Source organism: Leptopilina heterotoma, unplaced genomic scaffold, assembly GCF_015476425.1.
Source record: "Leptopilina heterotoma isolate Lh14 unplaced genomic scaffold, ASM1547642v1 Lhet_167, whole genome shotgun sequence".
NCBI lineage: Eukaryota > Metazoa > Arthropoda > Insecta > Hymenoptera > Figitidae > Leptopilina > Leptopilina heterotoma.
Genome location: NW_025110883.1, coordinates 124,878 through 142,262, shown reverse-complemented (window position 1 = coordinate 142,262; position 17,385 = coordinate 124,878). Strand labels below are relative to the sequence as shown.

At 29.5% G+C, this 17,385-nt stretch overlaps 3 protein-coding genes across 4 annotated transcripts; all 3 read right to left on the bottom strand.

The window, feature by feature from the left end:
• Positions 1 to 657: 657 nt before the first annotated feature.
• Positions 658 to 2,393, bottom strand: LOC122499435. The gene is made up of 2 exons (XM_043607789.1): positions 2,017 to 2,393; positions 658 to 1,899 (listed from the first exon to the last, which is right to left on the bottom strand). Exons 1-2 carry the CDS (start codon positions 2,391 to 2,393, stop codon positions 1,500 to 1,502), a joined length of 777 nt encoding a protein of 258 aa, XP_043463724.1. The 3' UTR covers positions 658 to 1,499.
• A 52-nt stretch (positions 2,394 to 2,445) lies between these two features.
• LOC122499434 lies at positions 2,446 to 10,490 on the bottom strand. 2 transcript variants are annotated; one of them, XM_043607787.1, is made up of 7 exons: positions 10,383 to 10,490; positions 9,127 to 9,268; positions 8,753 to 8,920; positions 7,854 to 8,037; positions 6,911 to 7,131; positions 3,064 to 5,686; positions 2,446 to 2,968 (listed from the first exon to the last, which is right to left on the bottom strand). In XM_043607787.1, exons 6-7 carry the CDS (start codon positions 5,654 to 5,656, stop codon positions 2,964 to 2,966), a joined length of 2,598 nt encoding a protein of 865 aa, XP_043463722.1. In that variant the 5' UTR covers positions 5,657 to 5,686; positions 6,911 to 7,131; positions 7,854 to 8,037; positions 8,753 to 8,920; positions 9,127 to 9,268; positions 10,383 to 10,490; the 3' UTR covers positions 2,446 to 2,963. The 2 variants fall into 2 exon arrangements, with proteins under 2 accessions (XP_043463722.1, XP_043463723.1); XM_043607788.1 differs by lacking the exons at positions 7,854 to 8,037; positions 10,383 to 10,490 and having other exon boundaries at positions 9,127 to 9,525.
• A 3,024-nt stretch (positions 10,491 to 13,514) lies between these two features.
• Positions 13,515 to 14,834, bottom strand: LOC122499331. Its single transcript, XM_043607617.1, has 2 exons — positions 13,990 to 14,834; positions 13,515 to 13,905 (listed from the first exon to the last, which is right to left on the bottom strand). The coding sequence occupies exons 1-2, from the start codon at positions 14,832 to 14,834 to the stop codon at positions 13,515 to 13,517; spliced, it is 1,236 nt and encodes a 411-aa protein (XP_043463552.1).
• Positions 14,835 to 17,385: the final 2,551 nt, after the last annotated feature.

The window sequence follows — 17,385 nt, the reverse complement described above, 5'->3', positions numbered from 1 at the left end:
GAATTTCTTTAAATTCCTTTCATCTCCAAATTCTAAGAGCAAGCCGTCGCACATTATTTGCGAGTTGAGTGAAAAGTTTCACACTCAAAGTGCATTAGGCATATAGCATATTAAAGGGGCTCTTATTTCGCGACTTGACCCAGCCGTTCCATTAAAGATTTAAATATTGATCTCGTGGCAAAGGCCAGTGATTGCATTTCAAAAGTGAATTGAGCCTCGAGTAAGGCATTCGAATCAAAGTTTCTTGTAACCAACTAATCTGATCCATAGTTATTCATTAGAAAACTTGAACGTATTATCAATTCATTAACACTTATAGATTTCCAAACATATTCCAATTTCCAGCGAAAACTATACCTGTATATATATATCCAGAGAGTTTGCTTCAATTTATAATTAGATGCTGGCATTTTAGGATAATGTATCCTAATATGAATCCCGGCTTTCGCTTATTAACAGAACTAATGTTCAACTCAGGTAATGAGGAAAATTAATTAAATTCTAAATTCACTTTAATGTTTAAAAATTGTCGCAAATAATGTGCACCATGTTTTCACTAATAATAATCGGATTAAGATATAAGATGAAACAAATTTTTTTATTTTTTGCATATAAATATATAAACATAATTCAATTTCACAAAAAAAACCCTTTTTATTTTTCATCCGAGAATTTAAATTTCCTTCTCATCTACTAATGAAAACATAATAAAATTATTAATTTATGAGGAAAATGTCATCACGTTGGTACACAGCCATGGGGGAGAAAAAGGCCTTAATAAAAGGAGGAAGATTATATCTTAAATTTCGTCGACAAAGGAACAAATTATTGACCGAGGATTCAACACGAAGAAACGAATTAGGGACTGAAAAGCGTTTGGCTCCTTCCTCAGGAACATTTTTGGAATCCTGCCGAAAACCACATTCTATACTATTATACAGCCAGTCGTCGAATCTTTAATAAGTGTTTAAAATGAAGAAAAAACTTTATTCTTTTATCTAAATTTGAGGTAGTTATTTTGAAAGTAATTTTTGGAAATTTATATAATAAAATGTAACAAAATTTACAACAATGCATTATGAAACTAAAATTTAATCAATTTTCTTGCAATGAAAGTAAAAAACAGATTACAGGGAAATATAAAATTTACAAGCATTTCTGGAGTAGAAGGAGATAAAAGGAAAAAAGAAGATGAAGAAGAATTTATGAGAATGATGTTTCATTGTAAGTGATGAGCGATAAGAGTTTACGAACTGGAAAAGAAATTCCCGACGTCGATCTGACTCGCGTTGTTATTGATATTGAACTTTGAGACTCAATCGAGAAACCCTAAGCCATCAGTCAACTGTCATCGCCATCAGCTTCTTCCATCTTAAATATTTCCGTTCATAAATATACTATTTTTTTGTTGAAATCAGAAATGTGCATTAGAAAATTTCAATATAAATTTAATTACTATATGAAAAATACAAATAGAATATACAACAGTTGCATCGAATTTATAAAAGATCTTGAAGATCTAACAAAAGATCCAGCAACTTAGTTTTTAATCTCTCATTTTCCACGAGTTGGTTGGATAAGGCAGTAAATGGGTGACTCAGTAAACGGTCCCAAATTTCTGAACCTGAATCAGACTCTTCATCTTTCGTCTTGAGATCACTGAAAGCAATCGGTAAAATATAAATAACTCGTATCAAGCTGTAAAGCTTAAAATTTGCAATCGATTCTAAAAATTCTTCCCAAGGATATATTTTCCAAATATCCATATTCACTTCCTCTAAACATTTTGCCAAAGAATCATAATAAATTTTCAACAATTTTTCACTATTCTCAATGCGAAAAGCTCTTGTGGTTGTGTAATAGAGGAAAATCAAAATATCACGAGCTGGTGAAGTGTATCTGTAAAATAATGCTTTCAATAGGCCGCAAATAGTAAAGCACTCTTAATTAAATGAGTAATTTGAATGATTTAATATTATTATTAATGTCATGTCGCCCTTGAAGCTAGAGACTCACCGTGTAGTCTGAAAGTCAATAAAACAGCATTTTACAGGTTTCCCATTGTCATATTTAAACATCATGTTATTAGACCACAAATCACCGTGATCTTGTACTTTTCTGCCTTTCATTGAAATTATGTCCGTCATTTTGGAAACAATTTCAAGGAAAACATCGTTAAATTTCTGACAAGTTGCCGAATCAAATTGAAAGTTATGTTGGGTGCAATACAAAATCCCCTGCGTTAAACTTTTATACAAAGCAGAGACACCGTCTTGTGAATCATTATTGGGCTCGATATCAATTCTCATTCCACGACAGAATTCCACTAGATTCATCTTGTTTCTTTCTTCGAAAATAATAGATTGCGAATGAAACATGCCCAGTGTTTCCATTACAATTTCGCAATGTGGAAAATCGAAGGTGCAAAATTTATTGTAAAAATTATTATTATTTATTTATTTTATTTATTTTTATTGCCATGTCCTCCAGTACTTGTTAGGGTCATGTTTGGATCGAATTAAAAAAAATTATTATTTGAATTTTAAAATAAAAAAAAGAAAAACTATGGTAAAAAAGTATTGTTAAAGAAAAATGAAACAGAGTAATTTAAAATTGTTAAAAATTGAAAAAATGAAACGTTAAGAAAAATTAAAAAAATCCCTCTCCTCATTATTGATTCTTATCAATAGTGATAATAAGAATTAATGAGGAGGTCCCTTCTCCCCTTATTTAGCCATAAGGGGCCAGTACGCATGAAAGCTTGCAATCAAGTAAACTTGAAGACCCGATATGCCGCCTCTAGGGTGCAGAACAGAGTGTCCCCACTTCCTCGAGGGCTGCCAGGCGCGAATATAATTTTTTTTTTTTGAATCGTTGATTTGTTGATGAAGACGGTGAACAAACAAAGTTGTGACGATAACACCAATAAGAAAGGCGTCGAATGATAAAAAGGTGTAGAAAATTTAATCTGAAAATAAAAAAGAATATATATATATATTACTTAGTATATTCTTGATTCAACTAATTACTACTTGATTTAAATATAATAATTTTAATACTTACTATTCCTATAATGGAAAGTCGCTTCGTCAAATGGTGCTTCCTTGGGGATTATTCCCTCATCGATGAGTCCCACGTTTAGAATATTTCGTCCACCGTTAATGTCACGTTCCCAGGTAGTGCGGCATTTATTACACTGCAGAAATCTGTGCGGACTCTTGGATTTTATCACATCAAAGCAGCAATTGCTGCACAGCGCAGTCGTGTGATACTCATTTACTTTAACGAATTTCAAGCGTTTGTCACCAAGTTGTTTTGCTCGATTAACAAACGTTCTCTTCAATTGATTCAACGCTGTACCAACGTAGCCACGTGTAAAGTTTGGTAATGATGCATTACCAAAAGCCACAAAACAAGGTTTTTGAAAAGTGTCTCCAATGAAGAAATTCACCAATTTTTCACATTCCCTCTGACGCGAAATATATTTGTCCATTTTTAAACGCACCACACATTTTTGCTCGTGCAACTCTTGAAATCTTTCGAACAGATGCAGCTTATACTCGATGATTCTCTTGTAATCTCGCGGATTGGTATTTGAAAAATTGGCCATTCTTTCTGGATTTTCAAGCACGTACTGTTTATAATATTTTTGAAGATCCAGACCAAATTCCTTTTTTCTTTCCCTTCTTCTGAAATCATTCATCTGCCAACGAAAACTGCTGCTCTTTAAATAAATGTGATTATCCTTCAATTTGTCCTCCATTGACGGTTGTGCACCACGAACTCTTCTTACACCACCCAATGTCGCCTTCTTGCCGGGATCGAAACCATAAAAGACTTTGAAACGAGTTTCCGGAGCAGGGCCTTCCTTTTCTTCAACAGATTCCATTTTTGGAACATTAAATATTATTGAAGCATCGACGCCATTTGTTGTCATCACTTCAGCAAATGCACCAACTTTGCCCCTTTCCGCGCTGGAAATGTCAAACATGTACTCCCATCTTTGAATTTTATTCTTGATTTGTAAAAATCGATTGATTTCTACATTCTTGCAAGTTTTTGCCTCTTTGATTTGAAGTTGCTTCTGTTTAAAAGGAATTGACTGCCGCCTTATCTGCAATTCTTTTTTCAAAAATACATCCTGCTCGGCACCCCTCTTTAAATCTTCCAGACCTGTATTGGAATACAATACATGTGCAATGCCGAGTTGAGCTTGCGGTACAAGAACAAAATTGTGAATATTGTTGTCGTGAAAGTATTGTTGAACACGTATCATGAATGGAATGAATTTTGTCCATTCAGAATTGCGATCATCTTCCTCACCATCGTCGTTTACGTCTCGTTTCATGTTTTGAAAATTCAACTTTTCTTGAGGATTCAGAAAATTATTAAATTCGGCAATGTCGCAATCATTGTTGTTGAGAAGATTTTCAACAACTTGAATAGCTTCTTTTCTCGTGCTAACAGTGTTGTTGCGAATTCTACTTGCAGAGCTCGACCACCTACTCTTTAAGGCAATATCCTTTCTTTTCCCATGAGTTTTTGGATGTTTTCTTCTTTTTCGAGTTTTTCTTTTTGAAAAAACTTTCTCACGATGTGAATTGTCCTTGGCACGATTTTCTCTTCTTTCTTGAATTTTAAAATTTGCAATTTCTTTGGCAGTCCTACGATGGTTTTCTTCTCTCGATGCTGCTGCTGCTGCTGTTGCTTCAATCCTTTTTAGTTTGCGACGTTTTGCTTTGAATTTTTTGCGATTCCTTCGCTTCTTTTCATTGTGTCTCTCTCGTCTTGCCATTTTTAAAATTCTCTCAGCTTCCGCATCATCATCGTCATCATTATCAAGAGCATCCTTCACAATATTCTCTTCTTCCGCGTCATCGGCAGCATCAGAGTTTGAAGCATTATCTTTTGCTGATAAAAGATGTTGAACCAATCTCGTCAATCTAGATTCGAAATGTTTCAAGAAACTTGTTTTAAATTCCCGATTCATTTTACGGGCTTCTTCTTGAATAATGGCCGAACGATTTTCACAATCGTAAAGTGGCATATTGCCACGTGTCACTTTATATTCTTCGATTAGCGCTACAAACTGAGGATCTCGAACAACTTGAGTATTTATTTTTCTTTTCAACGCAATAAAGAGTTCTAAATAATTGGGACCATCGTTCGTCCACTTTTCAAGCAAATAATGATTTGTGTCATGATAAAGAGACTGCAACGCCATCAAAGAGACTTCTATTCTCATTCTGGATACTATTTTCGCATCTTCAATTATTCTCTCCTTTACGGCATTTGATTTACATATGGTGCCCAAGAATATTTTGACAGTTGACTTTCGAGTTCCCAATCGTTTGAGTCGCTTCCTTTTTCTCTCATCCATAGGAGGTTCTTCATCTTCCTCATTGTTCGCCGTTCTCTTTTTAGTAACTTTCTTTTTATTCTTTTCCAAAGAATCATCTTTCTTAGTCTTCTTTAAATTGGTATCCTTCTTATCTTTATCGGCACGACGTCGTTTCGCATTTTCCTTATTTTTATTCGAACTATTCCCACATGCAGCAGTAGCAGGACATTTTGAAGAATTTGAAGTATTATTTAAAGAAGTAGATGAAGAAGGTAGAAAATCCTTTAATGTTATTGACTGCCTCTTTCGCTTCATTTTCTTTGTCTCCTGGCAAATATTCCAAACCTAAAAGAAAATTTAAAAATTTTAATCTCATTTAAAATTAAGAAATTTTAATTAATTAATTTTTTAAAATTATTATTATTTTCAACAATTTTTAACTAAAATTCTTCTTTAAATCAATTTTACGAAATTTAAAAAAAATTCATTTAACTTATTTCAAAAAAATCAATTTCAAAATTCAATTATTTATAAAAATTCACGCTATACAGCTTTTAATATTCAATTATTTAAATACAAAAATAATTCATTGTCTTAACATTTAATTCTCATAAAGAATTTTACCAACAAATTTTTCAATTGATGACGAATTTTAATAAAATTTTTAAGAATTTGAATTACATTTTTCGAAGAATTCGTTTAAAATTGTATTAGAAATAATTGAAATTCTTTGATGATTTTTATTATTTATGATGCAATTATTGAATAGCTGTTAACAATTTTATAAAAAATTTTCAAAAATAATTAAAGTCCTGAGAAATTTTTTATTATTCCAGAAAAAAATGAAATTCTCACAAAGCTTTTTACAAAAAATTTTTAAATAATTGAATTCTGTTTGGAAATTTTGTGAAAATAGTAGATGTTGAAAATTATTGAATTGCGAAAAGTTTTTTAAAATAATTCAATTTTACAAAGAATTATATTGTAATTCTTATTATTTATGAAAATAATAATAATTAGTTCAAATATTTTGCCAAAAATATATTAATTCAAATATATTAACAAAAATATTCTAATTAAAATATGTATAGTTATTAAAAGTAAATTAATTTAAAAATCCGATTTAATTTTAAATATATATTTATTCGAATTAATAATAAATTGAAAATTTTAAATATTTCGGAAATTCAATCAGAAATTGAAAAACAAATTTGCAAATAAAATTTTTAATTGAACTAAAAAAAATGGTGTAATCGGAAAGAAATAATAAACTGATTGTTGTGCACACGCGCAGTACAAGCAATATCAAATTTGAAAATGGCTTATTTTTTTCCCGTTCTCGTAAGCTTGTAAAATCTACACTATTTCTGATAATTTTATAAATTGTTCTATATTTATAATGAAAAAAAGACAATGATTTATTATTTAATAAATATAACCTCAATTACCAATTTTTGTCTATTTTTTTTAAATAAAATTTCTGCTATAAAATTTTTGAGTTTGTTTAATTTGAAAAAAAGCAAATTTTTGACAATAATGTCTAAACAAATAAAAAAAGTTGAAACTTACGTTTTAAAACAATCCTTGATAGAAAAACGGTAGCGAGAAACGATGGCGAGAAAGGATGGCGAGATACGTTGGCGACAAAGGATGGCGAGAAACGGTGGCGTGAAATGGTGGCGAGAAACGGTGGCAAGAAGGTGGCGACAAAGGGTGGCGAGAAACGCTGGCGATCATATACAGTTGACGATGACCTAAATGGTCATTACAAACAAGTTTGAATCCAGAATCTGAAAAAAAATATGTTTGTTTTACTCTGAAAACGAATTGACAAACATAATATTTCACTGTGAATTAATTAATTAATAGAGGTTAATTTCCGAACATCTCTTTTTTTTGCAGTAATGTCACAACGGTGAAATAAATTTTATTTATATAGATTCTTCTCACTTGTGAGAAGAAAAATAATTTTTTGAACAGAAATATATTAATTCAAATATATTAACAAAAATATTCTAATTAAAATATGTATAGTTATTAAAAGTAAATTAATTTAAAAATCCGATTTAATTTTAAATATATATTTATTCGAATTAATAATAAATTGAAAATTTTAAATATTTCGGAAATTCAATCAGAAATTGAAAAACAAATTTGCAAATAAAATTTTTAATTGAACTAAAAAAAATGGTGTAATCGGAAAGAAATAATAAACTGATTGTTGTGCACACGCGCAGTACAAGCAATATCAAATTTGAAAATGGCTTATTTTTTTCCCGTTCTCGTAAGCTTGTAAAATCTACACTATTTCTGATAATTTTATAAATTGTTCTATATTTATAATGAAAAAAAGACAATGATTTATTATTTAATAAATATAACCTCAATTACCAATTTTTGTCTATTTTTTTTAAATAAAATTTCTGCTATAAAATTTTTGAGTTTGTTTAATTTGAAAAAAAGCAAATTTTTGACAATAATGTCTAAACAAATAAAAAAAGTTGAAACTTACGTTTTAAAACAATCTTTGATAGAAAAACGGTAGCGAGAAACGATGGCGAGAAAGGATGGCGAGATACGGTTGCAAGAAATGGTGGCGACATTGGGTGGCGACAAAGGGTGGCGAGAAACGCTGGCGATCATATACAGTTGACGATGACCATAATGGTCATTACAAACAAGTTTGAATCCAGAATCTGAAAAAAAATATGTTTGTTTTACTCTGAAAACGAATTGACAAACATAATATTTCACTGTGAATTAATTAATTAATAGAGGTTAATTTCCGAACATCTCTTTTTTTTGCAGTAATGTCACGACGGTGAAATAAATTTTATTTATATAGATTCTTCTCACTTGTGAGAAGAAAAATAATTTTTTGAACAGAAATATATTAATTCAAATATATTAACAAAAATATTCTAATTAAAATATGTATAGTTATTAAAAGTAAATTAATTTAAAAATCCGATTTAATTTTAAATATATATTTATTCGAATTAATAATAAATAAAAAATTTTAAATATCTCGGAAATTCAATCAGAAATTGAAAAACAAATTTGCAAATAAAATTTTTAATAGAATAAAATTAAATGGTGAATTTGAAAAGAAATAATAAACTGATTGTTGTGCACACGCGCAGTACAAGCAATATGAAATTTGAAAATGGCTTATTTTTTTCCTGTTCTCGTAAGCTCGTAAAATCTACACTTTCAAATAGTTTTATAAATTGTTCTAATAAAAAAAACACAATTGTTTATTATTTAATAAATATAACCTCAATTACCAATTTTTGTCTAATTTTTTTTTTATAATATTTCTGCTACAAAATTTTTGAGTTTCTTTAATTTGATAAAATAAGCAAATTTTTGACAATAATGTCTAAACAAATAAAAAAAGTTGAAACTTACGTTTTAAAACAATCCTTGAAAGAAAAACGGTAGCGAGAAACGATGGCGAGAAAGGATGGCGAGATACGGTGGCGTGAAATGGTGGCGAGAAACCTACTTCCCTCTTTTTCTATCTCGTGCTGGCGTTCCGTTTCAGTTTTATTCTGTTCAGGGCTATACAGCAAACGACTGAAAATTTTTTTTACAATTAAAAAACAAATCACAATTTTTCTAAAAATAATGAACCAATTTATATTATAGATTATGATGAAATCAGTCAAGTCAAGTTAATGTAAACGATTAATGTAAAAAGTTCTCAAGACAAATTTTGTAACCTAACTTTTCAGAACATTAGTTTTTTAAACTTAATTTTAAATAATTATCATTTCACTTACTAAATTAATGTTCAGGATTCGCCAAAGATTCAAATAGACAATTTTTGATTTGCCCTCGTAATCCGAAAAAGAAATACGTACATTTATTGTACATAAATTTGTTGATTGTCGTCACGGAAATCAGCAAAAAAAATGTATTCACCTATATTGCAAATAAAACGTGTAATTTCAATAAAAATCTCGTACTGCTAATTAAATATGAATAAATAAAAGGATGCTAAAACTACGATTAGATTTTAATTGAGCACAACACAAAATTCTGCCACCACGCACGAGAGTAATGAGGATAAAAATGCCGGCCGGATGCCGGAAAACGGAAAAAAGAAAATGGCGGCACATTGTAGTAGGTGGCGCGCTGGGCGGTTTCGACTTCCGGAATTTAAATATTTTAACTTGTCTATTGACAATTTCATTTTTCTTTTTTTATTGTTAGAGATAAAGAGTATTCAAGATTATTTACGAGGATAAAAAATATTTAAAAGATAATTAAAAACTTGAGAATAAAATAATACTATAAGGCTGATTATTATTTTTTAGTTTGTTATTTTTAAAAATATTGTTGGCTAAAATAAAGACAAAATTTATCCTGACCTCCTATACTCACTTGCAAAAATCAAAATTTTTTAAATTTTATGAAATTAATCCTAATTTACAGTTATTTTTTATATATTGTTAATGAATTTATACTACGACTATTAAACACGTAATTTGGTGAGGTAATATTTTGCAAACACTTTGTATTTATTAATTAATTTGTTTCACTTTTGTACTACATTGTTGTAAATATTTACCACATTTCAGCAATTGTGTTACGCATAATTATGTATAATAAAATATAGAACGCGAATAATTAAATCGCTTAAACTATTATAGAAGCACTGACGGAACAGTCCACTTTGATGTGGCAGCCATTTTGTTTTATTCCGTCTCCCCTCTCCCCGCCACCCTACCCATTTAATTGTTGCAAATATTTCAAATCTTTCAACAATTTTGTTACGTTCATTTATTGGCGATTAAATTTGGCTGAAAAAACTACAACGATTTGTCAAATTATACTACGATTGATAGTAAATTACGCGCAAAAACTGCAAATGAAGGGTCGGGAATATCAATGACACAATAATCTTTTGCATTAGATTTACAGCAATAGAATAGCGAATAATTAAATAAATACTAATGAAAACAGATTAGAAACCGATAATCGATAATGTGGTTGATGTAAAAGCAACTTTTTAGCGAAAATTTATACGACTTACCTCGACAATGTATGGCATCGGAATGAACATATCTGCAGTGTGAAGCCAACCACTGCCACCAGACGCCTACACTGCGCATGCGTGAGAAAGGCTCGATTAAGAGGGCGCGCGCTTATTTAAAACACAGTAACATGAGAAAAAATAATTTAATTTCTATATAAACAATTTTTTAATGATAAATTAATTATATTTATATCTAACGTTTCATAATTTAATGTTTTTTAAATGAATAATTGCCGACGATTAGTAGAAAGTTAATATTTGGTGAAAATAATTTTTTTTACTGTTATTACACAGAAAGTAAATATTTATTACAATTTATTCATCTAAATCATGCATTTTCAATTAAATATTTATTTAATAACTCATAGTTAAATAAATTATAATTAATAAATTAATTATAATAAGAAATTAATAATTATAATATTAATTTTATTAAATTTACTAACTCTCAATTAAATAAATTATAGTTAAATAAATTATAATTATTAAATTAATTATAATAATTAATTAATAATTATAAAATTAAAATAATTAAATTAAATTAATTAAAATTTAATTTAAATTAATTTTTAATTAATTTGAAAAATTTGACAAATGGCACGAAGTTGAAGGTTAATTAGGATTCAACTTCGTGCCATTTGTCAAATTTTTCAAAAACACATTTTTTAAATAATTTTTTTCTATTAATCCCATTAAATGTCCATAATATATTATACGGGAATGGAAACTAGAAAAGTTAAGCTTTATTTTTAAATAATTTTGATAAAAATCGATAGGGGGTGTTTTGAGATATTAAGAGTTTAAACTTTCAAACAGGAATTTCTCTACGAAATTGAGAAAAATAAAAAAAAATAAAAATAGCATTAGAAAGGTCATGAAATTCTCTTTCGATTCAGTGTATAATATGTTACAAATAATTAAATTTTAAAATAATTATATTCATTAGAAAATCGCTCTCCTTGCGATTGTTTTTTGTCGGTGGAACACGGTTTGAAATGGAATGCCTCATTTTTATCTGATTTTTTTTTCTTTTTTTATATATATATATTTGCTTGCTTAGTGACAAAAGAAATGTTTTGTCAATTTATTTTTTAAATAAATAAATAAATAATAATAATAATAAATAAATTTTTTTTTTGAAAAAAAATAAAATAAAGAATAAAATTGTTTTTTTCATTTTTTAGCGCTGTATAAAGAAACACGTTCTTCTTCTAAAGTTTTCTGTGCTGGCGTACCTTGAGATACAGTCGACTGGATGCTGGTTGCAGATTTCAGGCAATTCCAAGTAGCATGTTGGTAAATAATCATTATCACACGCAAAAAAAAGGTTGGATAGTACATCCAATTTTAATTGGATAAAAGGAAATTAGCTGTTATATCTATGTAAAATCATATATGAACAAACGGCGTTGGTTCCAGTGACAATTTTAAATTTATACTTATGATTAGTCATTATATCTATTTAGTTGGATACGGTTTCCAACGAGTTGGATGTAGCAGCCAACTGAAATTTGTAAGTCCCGATTCCTATGATGCGCATGCGCTGTCAAGAAGTTGCGACTCGATTCCGACAATTTCGTGCGTGAACGTGAACTGTCAAGACGAAAATACTATAATGGACGAAAACACGATAAATTTTTTGCAAATAATCGCGCCAACAAACTGTGAACATTTAGTAACATTGTTAAACGAAAGTGACTAAGTGAAAGTGAAAGTGTCAAGTAATAAAGTAGCAAAATTGAAATCAAAGTTTGTAAAATTCTGTCTTCGTTTTTACAGAGAATCTTACAGATTATGAAACACTATTATCTCTTAAAGAGAATATGATTTTGATGAATTGATTTATTTGTGATGAGGAACAACCGCTCCACGATGAGGAATACCTAACGCGGAAAAAATTTTTAGGTTATGTTTGTTAATTTTAAAGTAAAAAAATCATAAAGAGAATTAATTTTCAGTGATAACTAATGATATTTATATCTTAATTATATCTAAAACATTCAATAAGAATTAAATTAGTAAAATTAAATAAACAAATAATTTTATTAATATTCATGTGTAAATTTAATTAAATATGTAAAATATAAATGGTTATTTCACTATTAGAAAATAATTGCATTATCCAACTTAAAAGTAGTGATAACAAAAAAAATAGACAGTTCACAAAAAAAATTGGCTCCCCTATCCAACAGAATTGGATAGTACATCCAACATCTAAGAATCCAATTAAATTGGTTGTCCTGTCCAACTAAATAGATCGCGCTCCAGACACTATCTAAAATAGCTGGGGTATCCAACACATAGTATACTGTATCCAACTATTTTTCTGCGTGCAGTTTTCTTGCAAATCAAAGGGAAAAGTTTCGTGTAAAGTTGTATTTCTCTATTAAAAACGCCGGTTTTTGAAAGAACATCAAATTGTTTCGTTCCCTGTGGAGGATGTCGTTTAATGAAAAAATTTATTTTCCTCACATTTGATGAATTTACAACTGTTGCCTTGAGGTAAAAATATTGTCCCATGTAACCGGCACATTTGTCAATTGGCAGAATTTCATGTGTTACCAGGGAATAATTTTTCATTGAATTTTGTCGTAAACTTTTTTGCACTACTTCCAAACATTTATTGGAATGAAGAATTTTGTCTGTCATTTTTTCAGCAAACACCTAAAATATTTCGCACTTTTTCTTTTATGTACTTTTACTATTAAAATAAGAAAATGAAAAAATTTTCAAGAATCAACAGTTCTATAGTCGTTCGCGACTTGATCGAACTGTCTCTGCGCTTTTTACAGAATTTTCCACATTGTGTGAAACTATATATACATATAGTCGAACTGATAATTGCATACACAACAATCACTCATGTATAATGAAACATTAGTTTAACTAATATATTGTTGCTTTTCCCCCGAACAGGAAAATTTCCATCTATTATTATTTTAATTGCACCCAAACTTTTGTCATTTAACATTGATTTCAATAAAAACTTGAAAACAAATATATAGGAAAATTGTAATTTAAAACATTTTATTAAAAACATCAGTTTTAGGACAATAAAAATGAAATATTTCTTGAAAAATGAATTTTATACGTGTGCCTTTAAAAGAAAGAAAGAGAAGAAGAAAATTGTTACAGAAAGCATTCTAGTTCAGAGAAAATGTCGAGCATTCTATTCTTGAAACGTTTGTTTGTCTTGAATTGATTTGAATAAAATGACAGAGTCTCATTGGAAATACTTGACCATAATTGCGATGTTTCATGACCGATCGTTTGCATATCGGACAATATAATTGGCAACGCAATAATGGCACGGAGCAATCCAAAAATTTTAAATTCATTAATAGATTCTATGAATGCATTCCACGTGAATACTTGCTTCATGTCAATATTTTCAAGTTGCAAGCACTCTTCGAAAGACGAATAATAACTTTTATAGAGAGTATCGCCGTGTTCGGATCTCATTGCTCTAGTAGTTGTGTAAAATAGGAAAACCAATATATCATAGGCCGGCGGCGCATATCTAAAAGAAAAAAGTTTAAATATTAAATTTAAATGTTAAATTAAAGAAATTAAATTAAATAGATTAATATTGTAAGAAACTTGCCTAGTATTCTGAAAGTCTATAAAACAACATTGCACAGGTTTTTCATCAGCATTATATTTGAATAACAAATTGTTAGTCCATAAATCGCCGTGCAATTGAACATTTCTATATTTAGCGGAAGGAACAAGCATTTTATGCATTTCCGCTTGGATTTTATTCACTAATGCCTTCAATTTATCACGAGTCGAAGATTCCATTTCAGTTATACAATCAATGACAGATAAGGCACATTTAACTCCAATCGTGAAAACAGATGGTGGTGGTCCATCATACGATCGGATGGCAATTTTTTTCTCTCGGCAAAAATCTAGTAAACTCATTTTATTTCGCTCTTCGAAAATAACAGATCTCGCGTGATATTTTCCCAATGTGTTCATCACTATTTTACAATGATCAATATCGAGGGAATCCAATTTTTCATCGAAAATATGAAAACCCTTTAAAGTCATGTCCTCGAGCACAAGGACATCGTTCTCAAGTCCCAAGTAGCATGTTGGTAAATAATCATTATCAGTTTTGTTGCAAATCTCAGGGAATATTCTCGTGTAAAGTCCAATTTCTCTATTAAACATTCCACTATTGCAAACGACATCATATTGTTTTGTACCTTTTGGTGGGCGAATTTTAATGAAAAATCTCATATGCCTTCTATCGGTCGGTGACTCTGGTCGGGCAACTGAGACCTTGAGATAAAAATACTGACCCAAATAACCATTCGCCTGTTGGATAGGCACAATTTCATATTTTATTAAAGAAAATTCTCTCATTGAGTTTTCATTCAATTTTTTATGGATAATCTCCAGACACTCTTGCGGTTCGAGTATTTGATTTGATCGATCCTTCATTTTCGCTTCTAATTTTTATCTGAAAATTTAACATCACGCTTTGTTTACAATTTTATAATATTTTTACTATTCATTATTATTAATTTTTAAATTACTGACCTGCCAGGTAGGAAAAGGTTATTATAATAAATAAGATGAGAAATAGGTAAATTTCACTTCATTGTCATTCATTCAAATCGTTATTGTATAAATTTAAAGTATTCTTGAAAAACACAGACTAACACAATTTATTAAAGCGACGATACAAACATGACTGACACAAAAATAGAAACAGCTGATTCTGAAGGCTTCTCGTGTACTTTATCTACAGTGCCGTAACTGAAAATTTTTGTGTTATAACATAAATCTTATAAGTATTTAAATTCAAATGATAAAAATGTCAGCTAAATTATCAGGCAAAATTCTAGTTGAAAGTTCCATTTTTTTATAATGAACTGCTTTTATTTACAATATTTGTAAACTTTTTCTTTTATATAAATATACATGAAATATAATTCATGTTGATTGAATTGGCATAATTTTCGGTACAAACATTTTTTTATCAAGCCAGTTGTACGTTACTGATTGTTATCAAAACATAATTATCGCGGGTATATTATCAACTCTAATTAAAGCCAAACATTCATATAATGTTATTTCTCCAATAATTTTAAATTACATCAAAACTTTTAATTTCAAAATTTTCTTTGGAATTTCGAATTATTTCTTATGATAATAATAATAATAATAATAATAATAATAATAGATATAAATAATTATATAATATGCATCAAATGTTTATTTGAAAATTAAATAAATCATATCAATTTTTCTTTAGAAAACTACATTTTTAAATTTTTAAATTTTTTAAATTATTTTTTCGCAATTATAAAGAAAAAAAAATTAACACACCTATAAACTTTAAAAATTTTAATTTTTAAAAAAAAAAGAGGAGAAAACTTTAGAAATCTTTTATAAAATTGAATCATTTTATTTCTGTTTATGCTTGTAACAACCAATACAGAATTGTTTCGGTTTTTTTCTCTAGGGAAGTGGAAGTAAATAGTTTCAACATTAGGGCGTTTAATAAACCGCAAATTCCAACAACTCGTGATAAAGTCGAGGACCTCGAGAATTCCGTACAAAACAAATGAAAACTTTTAAGTGAACAGAAATATACCGTCGAGACAAATTTTCAGTGGAAAATTGCGGTTAAACAATCGGCTTTAAATTTTATGATAATAAAACACCTTTTTTTTAATTGAACGTGCTTAAGGCAGCTAAAATAAAATTCGAATAGAAATTAAAAACATTTTTATTCTGCCACTTATCGTAGAATATAACAGAAATTTAATTGTTTCTGATACTTTTCAACAATGGAATAAATTTCCTTTTTTTATTATTTCACATACTTTTTGCCTATTATTCGAAGGCCAACTGGTTCGCAAATAAATGACTCTCAGTAACTTTCGGTGAAAATCGCAGACTTTACTTTGCATAACAAAGGGAAATTTCTATTCTGGACACATTTCCCTATTCGCATACTGACATTGGAAAAATTGGAAATTCGAGAACTAGATTGAATCACAGCTTTGCGAACGATCAAACCCTCCACTTGTTCTTCTCCACTCGCTTCAGGCCACTTTTTTTATCTCCAAAATCCTCCCCTTGTGTGTATGTTTGTGCGTAGGTGCGTACGTGCGTACATCGTCTACGCTTTTTTCGTTATCGCATTAGCAGTGTCAGCGAAAAGAGATTGGCTGTCGACTCTAGAGAATATACATTGAATATGTAGACCAACATTTGATGTCCCTTTTCGTTCGAGAGAGAAATACGCATTTGATATAATATACATACACCTTTAAACGGTGTAGCATGGATAAATTATAGTTTCAGTCGACAATAAATATTTGTTAAGAAGAAATACTGGCAAACTTAACATTTGACACGTCAATAGTAAAAAGGAAACTTACTGCTGCCATAAAAAGTCATATCCTTGCTATTAAAAAAATACAATTTTTGCCAACACTGTACGTTCGATACTTTTAAAAAAATTTAAATAGAATTTCGAAGACAGCAAAATGTAGTCAATCCACCTATTATCAATTTAGTAGAAATTTTGAAACCTTCACAAGCTTAAAGAGTTTGAATAATGAGAAGTCTTCCAAGTTCGAGCAAAGAGGAAATAACAAACTTTAATATCGAGAAGAGAAAATCTCAAGTCACAGCACAGTGGCGTGTTTTGAAAAAAATAATAATGAGGGACGCTGAGGATTCTGGATTGTATTATCCAGAACTTTAACAGTATGTTGCCAGTATATACTAAATAACCATTACAGTTTTGGAAAATTAGAATATCTGACAATCGGCGCCATCATTAACCCAGCGATGGGACGTTTTGAACACCAGAAATGTTCAGTGGTAACTATTGCCAATCCTCGACAGACATTACTGATCAATGATGATGATCAATGATGAGCTACTTTTGCAGTCTTGACATTTCACACTTGGGTTTCAACTATTGTTTTGTCCAAGTTTTTTTCCCTAAGGATATCTCTGTTATATCCTGGGA

Coding starts and splice junctions, on each gene's coding strand:
- LOC122499331 (XM_043607617.1), bottom strand. CDS start 14,834: ATGAAGGATCGATCAAATCAAATACTCGAACCGCAAGAGTGTCTGGAG. Junction 13,906..13,989: donor ATAGACTTTCAGAATACTAG/GCAAGTTTCTTA, acceptor TTTTTCTTTTAG/ATATGCGCCGCCGGCCTATG.
- LOC122499434 (XM_043607787.1), bottom strand. CDS start 5,656: ATGAAGCGAAAGAGGCAGTCAATAACATTAAAGGATTTTCTACCTTCT.
- LOC122499435 (XM_043607789.1), bottom strand. CDS start 2,393: ATGGAAACACTGGGCATGTTTCATTCGCAATCTATTATTTTCGAAGAA. Junction 1,900..2,016: donor ATTGACTTTCAGACTACACG/GTGAGTCTCTAG, acceptor ATTATTTTACAG/ATACACTTCACCAGCTCGTG.